The sequence below is a fragment of the Microcaecilia unicolor genome, chromosome 2 (genome assembly GCF_901765095.1).
Source record: "Microcaecilia unicolor chromosome 2, aMicUni1.1, whole genome shotgun sequence".
Classification (NCBI taxonomy): domain Eukaryota; kingdom Metazoa; phylum Chordata; class Amphibia; order Gymnophiona; family Siphonopidae; genus Microcaecilia; species Microcaecilia unicolor.
Genome location: NC_044032.1, coordinates 643,129,099 through 643,145,827, shown reverse-complemented (window position 1 = coordinate 643,145,827; position 16,729 = coordinate 643,129,099). Strand labels below are relative to the sequence as shown.

The 16,729-nt window shown below is 44.3% G+C and overlaps 1 protein-coding gene across 3 annotated transcripts in view; it reads right to left on the bottom strand.

Annotated features, from left to right (window-relative positions):
* The window catches only part of SCLT1 (sodium channel and clathrin linker 1), a 145,802-nt gene that overhangs the window by 49,425 nt on the left and 79,648 nt on the right, over positions 1–16,729 (bottom strand). For all 3 annotated transcript variants that reach the window (XM_030191734.1, XM_030191737.1, XM_030191735.1), the window contains 3 exons: positions 16,300–16,477; positions 14,769–14,867; positions 10,927–10,998 (listed from right to left, as the gene is read on the bottom strand). In XM_030191734.1, coding sequence (XP_030047594.1) covers positions 10,927–10,998; positions 14,769–14,867; positions 16,300–16,477 — 349 coding nt within the window. The remainder of the gene's footprint in view (positions 1–10,926; positions 10,999–14,768; positions 14,868–16,299; positions 16,478–16,729) is intronic.

The following is a 16,729-nucleotide window of genomic DNA, read 5'->3' as shown; positions in this document are numbered from 1 at the left end:
ACTCATGGGGAAACCGGATATCTCTGGCGCTTCACACTTCCGGCTGGAGGCTTCATAGAACGTTGGTCTTGCCTTTTATATATATAGATGAGTGGTATGGAGCATGTTAATAGGAAACAGTTATTTACTCTCTCAAATAGTACTAGGAATAGGGGGCACTCCAGGAAACTAATTGGAAGTAGATTGAAAACAAATTTCTTTTGGGTCAATGTACAATTAACAACAAACAGGACTCCTGTTCTATAAATTACAAAATCTTTATTAGTGAAAACAAACCAGTGCATTAAAAGCATTACCAAATAGTATCCCCGCAACTCACTCACAATGCCATCCACACCAGACTTATACCCTGATCACATATGCAAATCCCACACAGAATATTGAACAAAAACCATAAATTGCAGTTTCTTCAGCCTCTGTGTATCACCAGAGCACAATCTCAAAAAAGATCAGTCAGTGAGCCTTAAAAAAAAATCCACAAGGGCACACAAAACCCAGTTCTTAATAATCACAGCAGATATTGAACGTTACTGATCTTTGTATCCAACAAGTTCTCAAGTGAAGAAAAAAAAAAATCTCCACTGCAATATAAAGCCACTGTTCTTATCCCTGTGATTAAAAAAAAAAAAAAACACAGAAAAACACTGGGAATTGCAGAGTCACACAAATCTTCTGTGATCCTCCTGCACATAGTCAAACCTTTAAATTAAAGGCAGCCAAAGAATGCTTCAGGTCAGTGGGAGGCTTCCAGGGATAGGTAAATTAAACCCACATAGTTGGTATACTCCAACGTTCCCCTATTAGGATTAAGATTTTATCAATGTACAATTAAGCCAAGGAATCTGTTTTCAGATAATTTAGTCAAGGCAGGTAGTATAACCGAGTTTAAAATAGATTTGTGCAAATTTCTGAGGACAAGTCCTTAAGTAAACATTAACTAGGCAGACTTAAGTATCTCTGCTGCTTATTTCTGGGACTGAGCAAGGACTTTTCTGTTGAGACCTGTTAGGTGTCAGAGAAAGGATGCTGGGTTCAATGGACCACTCGTCTGACCCAACAAGGTAGGTCTTATGCACTTATGAAGACTCCAGCAAAACACTTGGAGGACATTTTAATAAGGGAGAAGCAGAAGGAACTATGGGCTCCTACTAAGCGGTGGTAAGCCCAACACAGGCTTACCGCTCCCTATTACTGAAGCAATGCCTGGCTACCGCAGCAGCCCAGCGGTATTTCCCACCCCTACCGTGCCGTCATGTCAGGCGCTACAAAAAATTATTTTGTGTGCTGTCTGGTTACCACCAGGTTAGCGCGGGAGCCCTTACTGCTACCTCAATGGGTGGCGGTAAGGGCTCCCCCCCCCCCCGAAATGACCATGTCGCAAATGCTTTACTTGCCACCCAGTCATTTCCTGCAGGAAAGCGAGACCTTCCCCTTTCACCGTGACTAGCTGCTAAGTGCTCTGCTCCCATTCATCAGACTCTGCTCTGATATGAAGAAAGCATTGTGCTTCAAAACTAGTCACCAATGTATTAAGTTACTACAATTAATAAATGTTCAAAATTTCTCTCTCCTCCCAGGCTTTTAATCCATATTGAAGCTACTGGCATCAGTAACCTGCCAGTTTCACTTTATATCACAACAGAGGAAGGGGAAGCTGTACCTCAAACATAACACCTTTGTTGCCATCAGCTGCACATCATTAAAATTTTATGAGCTATGTCATGAGCAAAGTGTTTTGCATAATTCCCTTAACAAAAAATTCTCATTAGGTAGATCATTAAGTTTTAATGATCAAGATTTTTGCTGTTGCATAAGTGCTTTTCAAAAGTGAGACAAGAAAGCAATAAAAAAATCCTATTATTAAAATATGCTTGCACAGCACTAAGAAAGTTTTCAAAAGATTGTAACAGAGTTGCCTACTCAAACCATCCAACAATGTAAAATTAATCCTGACTAGCCGTTGAGCCCGTAAAAACGGACTAGTGTAGGACGGGGGGGGGGGGGGGGGGTTTGTAAGGCCCCTTCTCCTCGCCGCTGCAAGGCCCTCCCCCTGCCGCCAAGCTCGCCGCTGCCCCCCCCCCCCGGAGTCGCCGCCACCCCTCCACCCGGGCTGGGCCCTCGCTTCGCTATTGAAACAGCGCGGGAACGCAGCACACAGCTCAGATGAGCTGCTGTCGGCCCTCCTTCTTCTCTGCCTGTGTCCCGCCCTCGTGGGCGAGGGCGGGACACAGGCAGGGAAGGAAGGCCGACGGCAGCTCAGCTGAGCTGCGTTGGCGCTGTTTCTACAGCGGAGCGAGGGCCCGGATGGAGGGTGGGTGGCGGCGGCGACTCCGGGTGGGGGGAGTGGTGGCGGCGTCCTTGGGGGGGGGGAGCGGTAGCGATGGCGGTTTCGTCCCTCCCCTTGCGCAGTAGAGACCCTCTCTGTCCCGCCCCCTCATCATGTATTGACGCGGGGGCGGGACAGAGAGGGTCTTTACTGCGTATTTGCGAGTGAGTTCGGTCACTCGCCGTTTATATGTTTGATATGTACAAAAACGGGAAAATGACAATTATTCACTCTATAACAATTGTATGGAAGCAGGAGATCAATAATTAAGAGAAAGAAAATGTTAATTCACATTTTGGTTTTAATTCACTTACTACAAATTCCTTGGTAACAATATTGAAAAAAAAAGTGGCTTACTTAATTTCGGGATCAACAAGATATTGGCGCTTACAACTGGGTGACAATCTAACAGAGTCTGGATAAGTAAAACAAAGTTAACAATCCTCTCTAACTTTTAAGAGCTTTCTAGCGCAGTCGACTGGGCTGGTGTCATCATGAAGGGCCATATCAGATCCATATAAAGCTTAGGGGAAGCCAGTGGCGTAGCCAAGGGTGGGCCCAGGCCCACCCACTTTGGGCTAAGGCCCACCCAGTAGCAGCACACCTATGATGTGGCTGGCAGGGATCCTCAAGCCCCACCAGCCAAAAACTCCCTATAACTGTCCCTCCTGCATACCTTGTAAATAGCTGATCTTCACCTGCAGAAAGCAGCAACTGATATGTACTGTTCACACTGATCCTACAGCCTTCCCTCTGATGTATTCCCACCTATGCGGAAACAGGAAGTTGCATCACAGGGAAGGCTCTGGGGCCAACATGAGCTGTGTGTATTAGTTGCTGCTCGCTGCCGGTGAAAATCTGCTACTTTAAAAGGTATGCGGGGGAGGGGGGATGTTTGAGAACCCATATGGCATGCAGGCAAGAGAGGGAGAGACAAAATCACTTGTGGGACAGGGTGGAGTTCTTCTGCCCACCCATCTGAGACTCAGGCCCACCCAAAACTGGGTGTCTGGCTACGCCCCTGGGGGAAGCCAGATCCTAGAGCAGGCAGGTGAATTGGTGAGGACTGATAGAAAGAGGATGGAAACACAACATGGCTGTTGAGGAGTTATGGTTGGGCAAGAGTATTTATTTATATTTATTTTCCGCACTATCTTCCAAATTCTAGGCGGATTACAAAACACATACATAATCAAATGTAGACATCATTAAAACAACTAAAACAACACACAAATACTAAAATAACATCACATAGCAACTCATATCTTCTGCAATTAAATGATCATGCAATGCAATTCAAATCTGTGCATTGTAATTTTCATTTCAAACAACCATCAGTTGAGCAAAACAAACCGCATTTAAAGCTCTCTTAATTCTATAAACCTCCTGAAATAACAGTGTTTTCAATACAGCCTTAAAGTCTTGTATATTTCACTGGCATTAAATATTATTATACTACTAGCTTACTGAGTTCAAAATCACAAAAGTATATATATGTCTATATATAAGGATCTCTCAGACCGGCGTACCTTCCCTTAATAAGGCTAAAATGAGCCTAGCATATATTTCAAAAGGGGGTAACGCATTCGTCATTGATCCTCAGACATTTTTCATATCTTTTTTTATATAAATATACATAAAGTATTTTTAAATTTTTCTATTATTTCCCCATTTTTTAATCTCAATATATTCTTTAGTACATAGCTTATCTCATTTCTTTATATGCTAGGCTCATTTTAGCCTTATTAAGGGAAGGTACGCCGGTCTGAGAGATCCTTATATATAGACATATATATACTTTTGTGATTTTGAACTCAGTAAGCTAGTAGTATATACAGTGGGGGAAATAAGTATTTGATCCCTTGCTGATTTTGTAAGTTTGCCCACTGACAAAGACATGAGCAGCCCATAATTGAAGGGTAGGTTATTGGTAACAGTGAGAGATAGCACATCACAAATTAAATCCGGAAAATCACATTGTGGAAAGTATATGAATTTATTTGCATTCTGCAGAGGGAAATAAGTATTTAATCCCTCTAGCAAACAAGACCTAATACTTGGTGGCAAAACCCTTGTTGGCAAGCACAGCGGTCAGACGTCTTCTGTAGTTGATGATGAGGTTTGCACACATGTCAGGAGGAATTTTGGTCCACTCCTCTTTGCAGATCATCTCTAAATCATTAAGAGTTCTGGGCTGTCGCTTGGCAACTCGCAGCTTCAGCTCCCTCCATAAGTTTTCAATGGGATTAAGGTCTGGTGACTGGCTAGGCCACTCCATGACCCTAATGTGCTTCTTCCTGAGCCACTCCTTTGTTGCCTTGGCTGTATGTTTTGGGTCATTGTCGTGCTGGAAGACCCAGCCACGACCCATTTTTAAGGCCCTGGCGGAGGGAAGGAGGTTGTCACTCAGAATTGTACGGTACATGGCCCCATCCATTCTCCCATTGATGCGGTGAAGTAGTCCTGTGCCCTTAGCAGAGAAACACCCCCAAAACATAACATTTCCACCTCCATGCTTGACAGTGGGGACGGTGTTCTTTGGGTCATAGGCAGCATTTCTCTTCCTCCAAACACGGCGAGTTGAGTTCATGCCAAAGAGCTCAATTTTTGTCTCATCTGACCACAGCACCTTCTCCCAATCACTCTCGGCATCATCCAGGTGTTCACTGGCAAACTTCAGACGGGCCGTCACATGTGCCTTCCGGAGCAGGGGGACCTTGCGGGCACTGCAGGATTGCAATCCGTTATGTCGTAATGTGTTACCAATGGTTTTCGTGGTGACAGTGGTCCCAGCTGCCTTGAGATCATTGACAAGTTCCCCCCTTGTAGTTGTAGGCTGATTTCTAACCTTCCTCATGATCAAGGATACCCCACGAGGTGAGATTTTGCGTGGAGCCCCAGATCTTTGTCGATTGACAGTCATTTTGTACTTCTTCCATTTTCTTACTATGGCACCAACAGTTGTCTCCTTCTCGCCCAGCGTCTTACTGATGGTTTTGTAGCCCATTCCAGCCTTGTGCAGGTGTATGATCTTGTCCCTGACATCCTTAGACAGCTCCTTGCTCTTGGCCATTTTGTAGAGGTTAGAGTCTGACTGATTCACTGAGTCTGTGGACAGGTGTCTTTCATACAGGTGACCATTGCCGACAGCTGTCTGTAATGCAGGTAACGAGTTGATTTGGAGCATCTACCTGGTCTGTAGGGGCCAGATCTCTTACTGGTTGGTGGGGGATCAAATACTTATTTCCCTCTGCAGAATGCAAATAAATTCATATACTTTCCACAATGTGATTTTCCGGATTTAATTTGTGATGTGCTATCTCTCACTGTTACCAATAACCTACCCTTCAATTATGGGCTGCTCATGTCTTTGTCAGTGGGCAAACTTACAAAATCAGCAAGGGATCAAATACTTATTTCCCCCACTGTATATATCGAAAAATAAGATTGAAGTTGAGCAGTGTTTACTTATAGAATGTGAGCTCCCTTCAACATAAATAAATACTCTGGTGCGTACTAAGTATTAAATATTATTAGGCAGTTCATTCCATAACTGTGGTCCTTTTATGTAAACGATGGAATTTCGATATTCATCAAAATAAGCCATGCGATATGAAGGAACGTCTAGAGCTTGTGAAGAAGACGACCATAAAGAACGTGAAGGTTGATAAAGATGCAAAGAAGAAGCCAAAACAGGAGATACCATATTGTTCATAACTTAAAAATACCAATAAAAAGGCTTTAAATTGAATATGGAATTCAACTGGTAACTAATGCAAAGAAATAAGCAAGTGAGTGATATGTATGGAACATCTACATTTTAACATAACTCTTGCTACTGCATTTTGTACCGATTGGAGAGATTTTAAAAATCTCTTTGGAATACCTAATAACCTATTACAATAATTGAAATGGGGAACCATAGTACTTTGAATTATATTCTTGCATAGTTAAAGCTTGATCGAACGTCACACTCCTAGAGATCTAACTTTTTTCACAAAATTAATCTAATCATCGATTATGTATGATTCAGGAAAAGAATTAACTGGTTGACTACTCAAAAACATAATCTGATTTTTCTTCATATTCTGTTAGCACATAACCATTGGCTGAGATTTGCTTTGCTTACATCCTTTTGTGTCAAACCTGAGTTTCAAAAAAAACATCCAACTGCCATTTTGTGCCATTTTTTGAGAGTTTTTCTCTTTCGAAAATGAGCCCCATAACATGCTTGCCAAATTCCAATGATATATTAATGAAGACCCATTTACTTTAAGCTTATCTTCAAAATACAGCAGTAAACCTAATATCAACAAATAATTATTTCAAAAGGAATTAAGGTATCAAACATATAAATGGCGAGTGACCGACTCACTCGCAAATGCGCAGTAGAGACTTCCCTCTCTGTCCCGCCCCCGCGTCAATACGTGATGACGGGGGGGGGGGCGGGACAGAGAGGGAAACTGCGCCGCCGAGGTTGCTGCCGCCACCCCTCCACCCGGCCCGGGCCCTCTCTTCCCTTCTGAACTTACACATCCATTCGCCGAACGCAGCAACGCACATCAGCTGAGCTGCACTGAGCCCTTCCTTCTTTGCCTGTGGCCCCGCCCTCCTGTGACGTAACGTCAGCGAGGGCGGGACACACACAGGCAGAGAAGGAAGGGGCAAGCTCAGCTGATGTGCGTTGCTGCGTTCGGCGAATGGATCTGTAAGTTCAGAAGGGAAGAGAGGGCCCGGGCCAGGTGGAGGGGTGGCGGCGACTTCGAGGGGGGGGAAGCGGTGGCGACTTCGCGGGGGGGGGGGGGGGGGGGAGGGGAGCGGTGGTGACCGCGGGGGTAGGAAAACCTCAATACCAGCCCGTTTTTACCGGCTCAACGGCTAGTTATTTAAGATGCAATCGATAGTAGGTTATTTTAGAAGCATCTCCATGTGGATGTAGTGCATTAATATGTGTAGATGGTCATGTGCGTGTCAGAAAGCAACTGCTTGCTTGTGGAAAAAAGAGATTTTGAGGGAGCATAGCTAAGGTTCGTCTAACAGAGGTGGACTTCCTACTTTACAACGGGAAGCCATTTCCATTGGGAAAAAAAAAATCCTCTTCAGCTTTTACACCCGCTCTGAGGGATGCACTTGCCAGTTGGACTGGGGGAAGGAGACGTGATCTCCAGTTGCTCCTGATTCATCACGTGTCTGGATCTTAAATGGCCCCTACTCATCTCTAGTCAAACTTCTAAATAAGGTCTGATATTGATGCTATTGTTGGTTGGGGGAAGGGTGTTGATGATGAAGCAGAAGGGTGGGTGGTTTGGGAGGAGATGGAGGTGTATGGAGTGCTGTCTGGTAGGAGGTGATCTTGTCCTGTTGGCGGGGTGGGAGGGGTATGTCAGAAGTCTATTTGAATACAACGTAGTACTTGCCTTCTGAAGTTATTGGGAAGTGACTGTGCATGTTTTCTGTGATTGTATGAAGCATAATATTGGACAACATAGGGATGCTTTTTCAGCTGATGATGAGGAACAGATCACACTGACCGTTTGTTTGGTCATTTTACTACTACTACTACTTAGCATTTCTATAGCGCTGCCAGGGTTACGCAGCGCTGTACAAGTTTAACATGGGGAAGGACCGTCCCTGCTCAAAACAGCTTACAATCTAAAGGTTACAAACTATGTAGTCAGTGTAGGTATCATGAGTGGGGAAGGTGGTTATGCGCCAAAAGCAAGGGAATTATACTTTAATTATAGAGGAAAAGTCTCAATCCTGGCAAGTGCTCCTTGTGTTGTTATACAACGTTAGGGAGCACTGCCTCAAAAACCTCTATTAAGTATCCCCCTTATATTCTCTTGTTTTAATCAAATTAAGGTTTCATGGGTACTTAGCTGGCTGCTAGAAACATTTCTGGGCAGTCTCACAAACGGAATACAGTCATATAAACCCCATCCATGGGGGGAAGATTTGACTGCCTATTGCTCCGTTGATCGATAATAGCCCTTGAGCTCCTTGAGGCTTTTTCCTTCCTTTAGTTGTCAAGGGCTTCACTTTCACATATACTTGTTGAGTTATACGGTGGGTCATTTTTGATGTTTTTGAGTTTTTTGCAGTAGAATGTAGCTGTGTCAGCAACTGCAGTACAGTTTGCCAAAATTGGTATCTGCAAGTGTACTTGTCAGTGCTTGCAAGTGTAAAACCCTGCAGAACTGTGCTCTTTTTGAATACGTCTTTAATTCTGAAATCACTGCTGTCCCGGTCTGTGCTGGAAAATACACATACATTGCCACCACCCATATAGGGATTTTAAAATGGTCTGCATTCGGCAGTGCATTTGTAAAATACTTGAGATATTGTGAACATCCTGATCTGGACGTCTCAATTCCCCTCTCTGCAACCTATCTATAATGGGCCTTTAGGGAAAGGGAAATGGGACTTGATATACCGCCTTTCTGTGGTTTTTGCAACTACATTCAAAGTGGTTTACATATATTCAAGTACTTATTTTGTACCAGGAGCAATGGAGGGTTAAGTGACTTGCCCAGAGTCACAAGGAGCTGCAGTGGGAATCGAACCCAGTTCCCCAGAATCAGAGTCCGCTGCACTAACCACTAGGCTACTCCTCCACTAGCAACATTCCATGTAGAAGCCTGCCCTTGCAGATCAGCAATGCGGCCGCGCAGGCTTCTGTTTCTGTGAGTTTGACGTGCAGGATGTCAGACTCACAGAAACAGAAGCCTGCGTGGCTGTGTTGCTGATCTGCAAGGGCAGGCTTCTACATGGAATGTTGCTAGTGGAATAGCAACATTCCATGTAGAATCTCAAATAGGGAAAGGGAATGGGGGTTGATATACTGCTTTTCTGAGGTTTTTGCAACTACATTCAAAGTGGTTTACATATATTCAGGTACTTAGTTTGTACCAGGGGTAATGGAGGGTTAAGTGACTTCCCAGAGTCAGAAGGAGCTGCAGTGGGAATCAAACCCCAGACTCTCCCACTGCACTAACCACTAGGCTACTCCTCCACTAGCAACATTCCATGTAGAAGCCTGCCCTTGCAGATCACCAATGCAGCCGCGCAGGTTTCTGCTTCTATGAGTCTGACGTCCTACACGTATGTGCAGGACGTCAGTCTCACAGAAACGGAAGACTGCGCAGCCGCCTTGCTGATCTGCAAGGACAGGCTTCTATATGGAATGTTGCTAGTGTAATAGCTTGTATACACAAACCAGGACTTAAAAGCCACCTACTTCAAAAAAGTGCTGTAACCAACAGTTGTTTCACCAGTATTTCACCAATATTCCACCAATATAATATGTAATTTTATGTGTAGAGTACCCTCAGATATAAACCACTGTAACTGCAGTCAATAATGCTGCTAAAACGTGGCATAGCACCTCTTTCATTAGGTAACTCTCACTCTGTTTTTTGGGAGAGAGCAATCTCTGCTCACATTTTTTTATGCTTCCCAATCACCACAGTGCTATAAAATCATTTATTTCTTTTAAAATATATACTAGGTGAAAAAACTGTGCACTTATCTCGTGAGTTCTTGCCTCCCTGGCAGAACTATGTTGCCTTGCTGACACAATAAGCAATTGCCTTCCCCTGGAACCGCCCGACTCCGCGGGGTTTCAAATCACTTTCCTCAGGGACAAAAGGGTTAAGGCTGCATAAATCACTTCTTCCTCTTTCATTCTGTCTCGCACAATCCACAGATCGGCCTTGATCTGTGGATTGTGCGAGACAGAATGAAAGAGGAAGAAGTGATTTATGCAGCCTTAACCCTTTTGTCCCTGAGGAAAGTGATTTGAAACCCCGCGGAGTCGGGCGGTTCCAGGGGAAGGCAATTGCTTATTGTGTCAGCAAGGCAACATAGTTCTGCCAGGGAGGCAAGAACTCACGAGATAAGTGCACAGTTTTTTCACCTAGTATATATTTTAAAAGAAATAAATGATTTTATAGCACTGTGGTGATTGGGAAGCATAAAAAAATGTGAGCAGAGATTGCTCTCTCCCAAAAAACAGAGTGAGAGTTACCTAATGAAAGAGGTGCTATGCCACGTTTTAGCAGCATTATTGACTGCAGTTACAGTGGTTTATATCTGAGGGTACTCTACACATAAAAATTACATATTATATTGGTGGAATATTGGTGAAATACTGGTGAAACAACTGTTGGTTACAGCACTTTTTTGAAGTAGGTGGCTTTTAAGTCCTGGTTTGTGTATACAAGCAGTTGAATGTTACCAGAGACATTGATATTGTGAATTCGTTTTCTGCTAGTGTAATAGCAACATTCCATGTAGAATCTCAAATAGTAGCAACAGAATCTCCAATAGTAGCAACATTCCATGTAGAACCTCAAAGAGGGAAAGGGAAATGGGACTTGATATACCGCTTTTCTGAGGTTTTTGCAACTACATTCAAAGTGGTTTACATATATTCAGGTACTTATTTTGTACCAGGGGCAATGGAGGGGTAAGTGACTTGCCCAGAGTCACAAGGAGCTGCAGTGGGAATCATACCCAGTTCCCCAGGATCAAAGTCCACTGCACTAACCACAAGGCTACTCCTCCTTTAAACATTTTGTCTATAAACACAGACTACATACCATCTGAAGAGCAGACAGGTCTTCTGTTAATTGTGATATCTGAATATTGTAGTGTTTTCGTGCAGTCTCCACCTGCAAAGAATGATAAGAAAAGAAAGGGGAGTCACATGAGAGAGACGTGTCTGAGGTGGGTGCAGTGGAGGAATAGTGGTGGATTTTACAGCTGTAATATTCTCAGTAGACTGTGATATAGTAACATAGTAGATGGTGGCAGAAAAAGACCTGCATGGTCCATCCAGTCTGCCCAAGAAGATAAATTCCTATGTGCTACTTTTTTATTTGTACTGTCCTCTTCAGGGCACAGACCGTATAAGTCTGGCCAGCCCTATCCCCGCCTCCCAACTACCAGTCCCGCCTCCCACCACCAGCTCTGGCACAGACCGTATAAGTCTGCCCAGCACTATCCCTGCCTCCCACCATCAGCTCTGGCACAAACCTTATAAAGTCTGCCCAGCACTATCCCCGCCGCCCAACCACCAGCCCCGGCACAGACCGTATAAGTCTGCCCAGCACTATCACCGCCTCCCACCACCGGCTCTGGCACAGACCGTATAAGTCTGCCCAGCACTATCCCTGCCTCCCACCACCAGCTCTGGCAAAGATCGTATAAGTCTGCTCAGCACTATCCCCGCCGCCCAACCACCAGCCCTGGCACAGACCGTATAAGTCTGCCCACCACCGGCTCTGGCACAAACCTTATAAGTCTGCCCAGCACTATCCCCGCCGCCCAACCACCAGCCCCGGCACAGACCGTATAAGTCTGCCCAGCACTATCACCGCCTCCCACCACCGGCTCTGGCACAGACCGTAAGTCTGCCCAGCACTATCCCTGCCTCCCACCACCAGCTCTGGCAAAGACCGTATAAGTCTGCTCAGCACTATCCCCGCCGCCCAACCACCAGCCCTGGCACAGACCGTATAAGTCTGCCCAGCACTATCCCCGCCGCCCAACCACTGGCTCTGGCACCGAACATATAAGTCTGCCCAGCACTAGTCCCGCCTCCCAACCACCAGCCCCGGCACAGACTGTATAAGTCTGCCCAGCACTAGCCCCGCCTCCCAACTACCAGTCCCGCCTCCCACCACCAGCTCTGGCACAGACCGTATAAGTCTGCCCAGCACTATCCCTGCCTCCCACCACCGGCTCTGGCACAGACCATATAAGTCTGCCCAGCACTAGTCCCGCCTCCCAACCACCAGCCCCGGCACAGACCATATAAGTCTGCCCAGCACTAGTCCCACCTCCCAACCACCAGCCCCGGCACAGACTGTATAAGTCTGCCCAGCACTAGCCCCGCCTCCCACCACCAGCTCTGGCACAGACCGTATAAGTCTGCCCAGCACTATCCCTGCCTCCCACCACCGGCTCTGGCACAGACCATATAAGTCTGCCCAGCACTAGTCCCGCCTCCCAACCACCAGCCCCGGCACAGACCGTATAAGTCTGCCCAGCACTAGTCCCGCCTCCCAACCACCAGCCCCGGCACAGACTGTATAAGTCTGCCCAGCACTAGCCCCGCCTCCCAACTACCAGTCCCGCCTCCCACCCCAGCTCTGGCACAGACCGTATAAGTCTGCCCAGCACTATCCCTGCCTCCCACCACCGGCTCTGGCACAGAGCATATAAGTCTGCCCAGCACTAGTCCCGCCTCCCAACCACCAGCCCCGGCACAGACCGTATAAGTCTGCCCAGCACTAGTCCCGCCTCCCAACCACCAGCCCCGGCACAGACTGTATAAGTCTGCCCAGCACTAGCCCCGCCTCCCACCACCAGCTCTGGCACAGACCGTATAAGTCTGCCCAGCACTATCCCTGCCTCCCACCACCGGCTCTGGCACAGACCATATAAGTCTGCCCAGCACTAGTCCCGCCTCCCAACCACCAGCCCCGGCACAGACCGTATAAGTCTGCCCAGCACTAGTCCCGCCTCCCAACCACCAGCCCCGGCACAGACTGTATAAGTCTGCCCAGCACTAGCCCCGCCTCCCACCACCAGCTCTGGCACAGACCGTATAAGTCTGCCCAGCACTATCCCCACCTCCCAACCAGCCCCGCCTCCCAACCACCAGCTCTGCCACCCATTCTAGGATGTTTTATAGAATCTAAAAAAGACAATATGGACATGTGTGCATTCTTTATTTGTGACTGATGTGTAAATGGCTAAAGAAATGAAGTACTTGTATCTTGAGAGTGATGTTATACAATTCTCCAGTGCATGTCTTGTCAGCAGGTGGGAAGTGGAGATATAGCTACTAGAATTCTAAATAATGGAGTTAGTAAACTGACTTTATGAAGAAGTGGAAGATTTACAAAGGTAAAATGACAACAGAGGAGGCAGAATTGACTGAAGTCAAAGGAGGCCAGAGAAACGATAAGCCTGTGGAGTGTGCAGTGTAATGGAAATAAGGCTTGAGATAAGGGATCATATAAGGAATGCAAAGCCCTGACACAGAGAAGAAATTTGAATTTGATGTGGAAATAGATGAGGAACTCATTGAAGTCCTGAAAAAGAAATTAAGTACGTGCTCTTTTCTTCACATGCTTCACCTTTTTTGTTTTTGTAATCCAAATGTATCTTGTGTGATTGTGACTGAACAGTCCAACGCATTTTCTTCCAAAAAGGTTTCGTGTTTATCAAGATTTTCTTTTGACCTCGTTGGAACAGGGTCTCAAGATCCGGTCCTTGAGCGCCACAAACCATTTAGGTTCATCAGGTTTTTCCAAATAAATATGCATGAGAGTGATTTGCATGCGCATTGCTTCCACTGTGTGTGAATGTGTCATACACATATTGGTTAGGAAATTCTGGCAACATGATTGGCTTGTGGTTCTTGAGGACCGGAGATTAAGACACCTGCTTTACTGAATTTTGTGATGAGGTCACAGAAAAGGTTTATTCTAATAACTCTCCCATGCAGATCACTGTTGTATAAACAATGCTGTACAGTACAAATGTGGACAACTACTTCAAGGTCAACTAAACTTTTCAGCAGGTCCTCTGTAGGTTCTGCTTTGCAGATCTGATCAGTTTTTAGGCAGTTCTATTACAGATTTTATTTATTTTTTTAGGTCTTCTAGATTTTGCCAACACTTTCAACAGTTCTACATAACATCCATTTCTTAAAAATGCTTCCGACAGTTGAAATTGCTAGCTGAAAGTGTTTAGAGAACTTTTAATGGCTTTCTCCTGCTTTATAAGAGTAAATTACTTCCATTTTTAAAATGTTTCTGGTTGTAAAAGTAGACAAAACAATCACAACTGAGAGGTAATTATTTTCACCTGACTGAAGGCCCAATGACTCACTACATTCCTTGGGCCATACTAACTTCTTAAAAAAAACAACAACAAAAAACACTAGAAATAAAAACTGGCAGTGTGCCCAATAATATTCACTTTTTTAAAACATTTTAAATCTGTAAAAAAAATAGCAAATATGCATTACAATTTGCAGAAAGAGGTCGTGTTTAACTTTGTACTATGTAGAGGGTGTATCACCTCCTTTCGTATAGGGGTTTGTTGAAACATACACTTTGACTAGAAGTGCCTGCTTAAACCTTTGCACCCAAACTGTAGACAGACACAACGATCAATACAGAGAGAAGCAGCGTGGTACCATTACGCACAGTTAAAATCCAGGAAACTCAAGATAAGGGGTTCCAAGTTTACTGAGTGCATTACAGTGTAGTTTATGAACTGGAAAAGCTCAAATTGTCTAATTTGTTGGGTCAGTGTGGCCTCTGTGGCATGCATAGCCCTGACATGTGGCCATATTAAAGGTCAGTACTGAAATCTAGATAGGATTAAGATGGATTATGAAATTATGTCAGCAAATTATGCTTACTTCTTTTCTAGTTCTTGCAGCAGCCTCTTGAATCAGCAGACTCATTGCTTCTTTCATTTGTTTTATCTCCGAGTCCTTTTGCCTCTCTCTCAGAAATGCCTCAAGACAACGGAAAAGCAAAGATTCATTATAAATTATACAGAACATTTCTGTAAATAAAATGAGTGCCACTACGTTCTTGATAGAGAGCGGCCTTACCGTACCTAGTTTTGCCTGTCCCTGATTTACCTGAGCTTTCCCCTCTTTTTCCTTTTAGGGTATGTGTACAAATTCTTTTCTGTCATGAATTGGCGTTCTTTTCCTTTATTTTTAACAAATTGTTTTTAATATTGCAAACCGTTTCAATAAGATTCTGCTTAGAGGTAAATCAAATTCGTGAATAAAACATAGAGGGTCATTCTGTAACAGTGTGCCTACTTCAGGTGCCAAGAACGTGCCTATTTGAAGCCTATTCTAAAAAGAAAGGTCTACTTTTCTTTATAGAATACCAGCATAAATAGGTCAAGAATGTGCCTAGATTTTACGCACACGTTTTTACACCAATCATAGAGATGGTGTAAATGCTCGGCCCCTAGATTATAAAATACTGTCATTTGTACATGTATTTTCACAATCTATGTCTATAACTGTCTAGGGTTTTAAGCCCTGATGTCCCCTCTCTTCCACCTTCAGAACATCGAAAGAGGCCCCAAGAACTCCAGCATCTCTCACATTCTCATCTGTGATTGCTAATGGCCACAAGCAACAGTTGCTCCAGGGTACAAGAGAGTATGAGGCAGGACAGCACCATTTGACACTTGAGGAATGATGAGGCACGAGTGAATGGGGATTGTTTCTGCCCTTTTCGGTGCTCATGGACTGGTGGAAGTTTGGGGGGATAGAGAGGATCTGGAATTCCTCTTGAAGCTCTGGTGAAAGAAAGAAGAGAAATCAGGGCTCCAAGTCTCTTTAAACCTTGGGATGTCTGCATGGTGTGTGTGTGTGTGTGTGGGGGGGGGTGACCTGTCAATACTTGGGCTGCTTGGCAATCCCTTATGAAAACTGCTGGGGGGAGGGACAGAAAAAGGAAGAAAGAAAGAAAGAAAGAAAGAAAGAAAGAAAGAAAGAAAGAAAGAAAGAAAGAAAGAAAGAAAGAAAGAAAGAAAGAAAGAAAGAAAGAAAGAAAGAAAGAAAGAAAGAAAGAAAGAAAGAAAGGGCTTAGTATCCGCATGCATATTAGTGTGCCAATACTCAGAAACAGGGAGGTGCAGTTAATATAATCATGAAGGTGAAAAGTTCACATAAATTTCTGCATTAAACCAAGCTGTGCCAATGGTTAAAGCACTATATTTTTGAATATTAATCAAATTATTTAAATTTCAACAAGGAAGTCAGTATTATTAAAATATAAAAACCCGACTGAATTAGTGTTAACATACAGACTGTAAAGCATGTTAATTCTGTGTTAATACCAAAGTGAGGACTAAACTTACTAAAAAGGCCCCTCAGTACTCAGCCTTCATGAATAAATGACATTAGGACACTATCTCACTTGATCTTTTTGTAAGTTTGCTTCTTCCACCAGTTGCATGCTGTCTCGCACTCTTGCCACAGCCTCATATCTCTCTTCTTCCAGATCTGAACACTTTGCTTGAAGCTCCCCGACTTGTTTTTCCAAACTCGTTCTTTCTCTTCCTAATTGCTCCACATCTTGGGCAGCTACACGTAACCTGCAAAAAAAAGGTGCAGTGTTAACTAAAACAAAGATAGTTAATCAGATATTGATAGCAAAGTGAAGAAATGCACACATGAAATCAGGTGATATTACTAAACATCCACACATTCCACCTGAAGTGAGATAATTACTTACTAACAACTGCTGGTTTTGAAATGACAACGTTCTACTATTTATTTATTTCCGAGGCTTAACATTCCATCAATCAATCTAAGTTTACCACTAGGTGTTTACAATAACTAAAAGA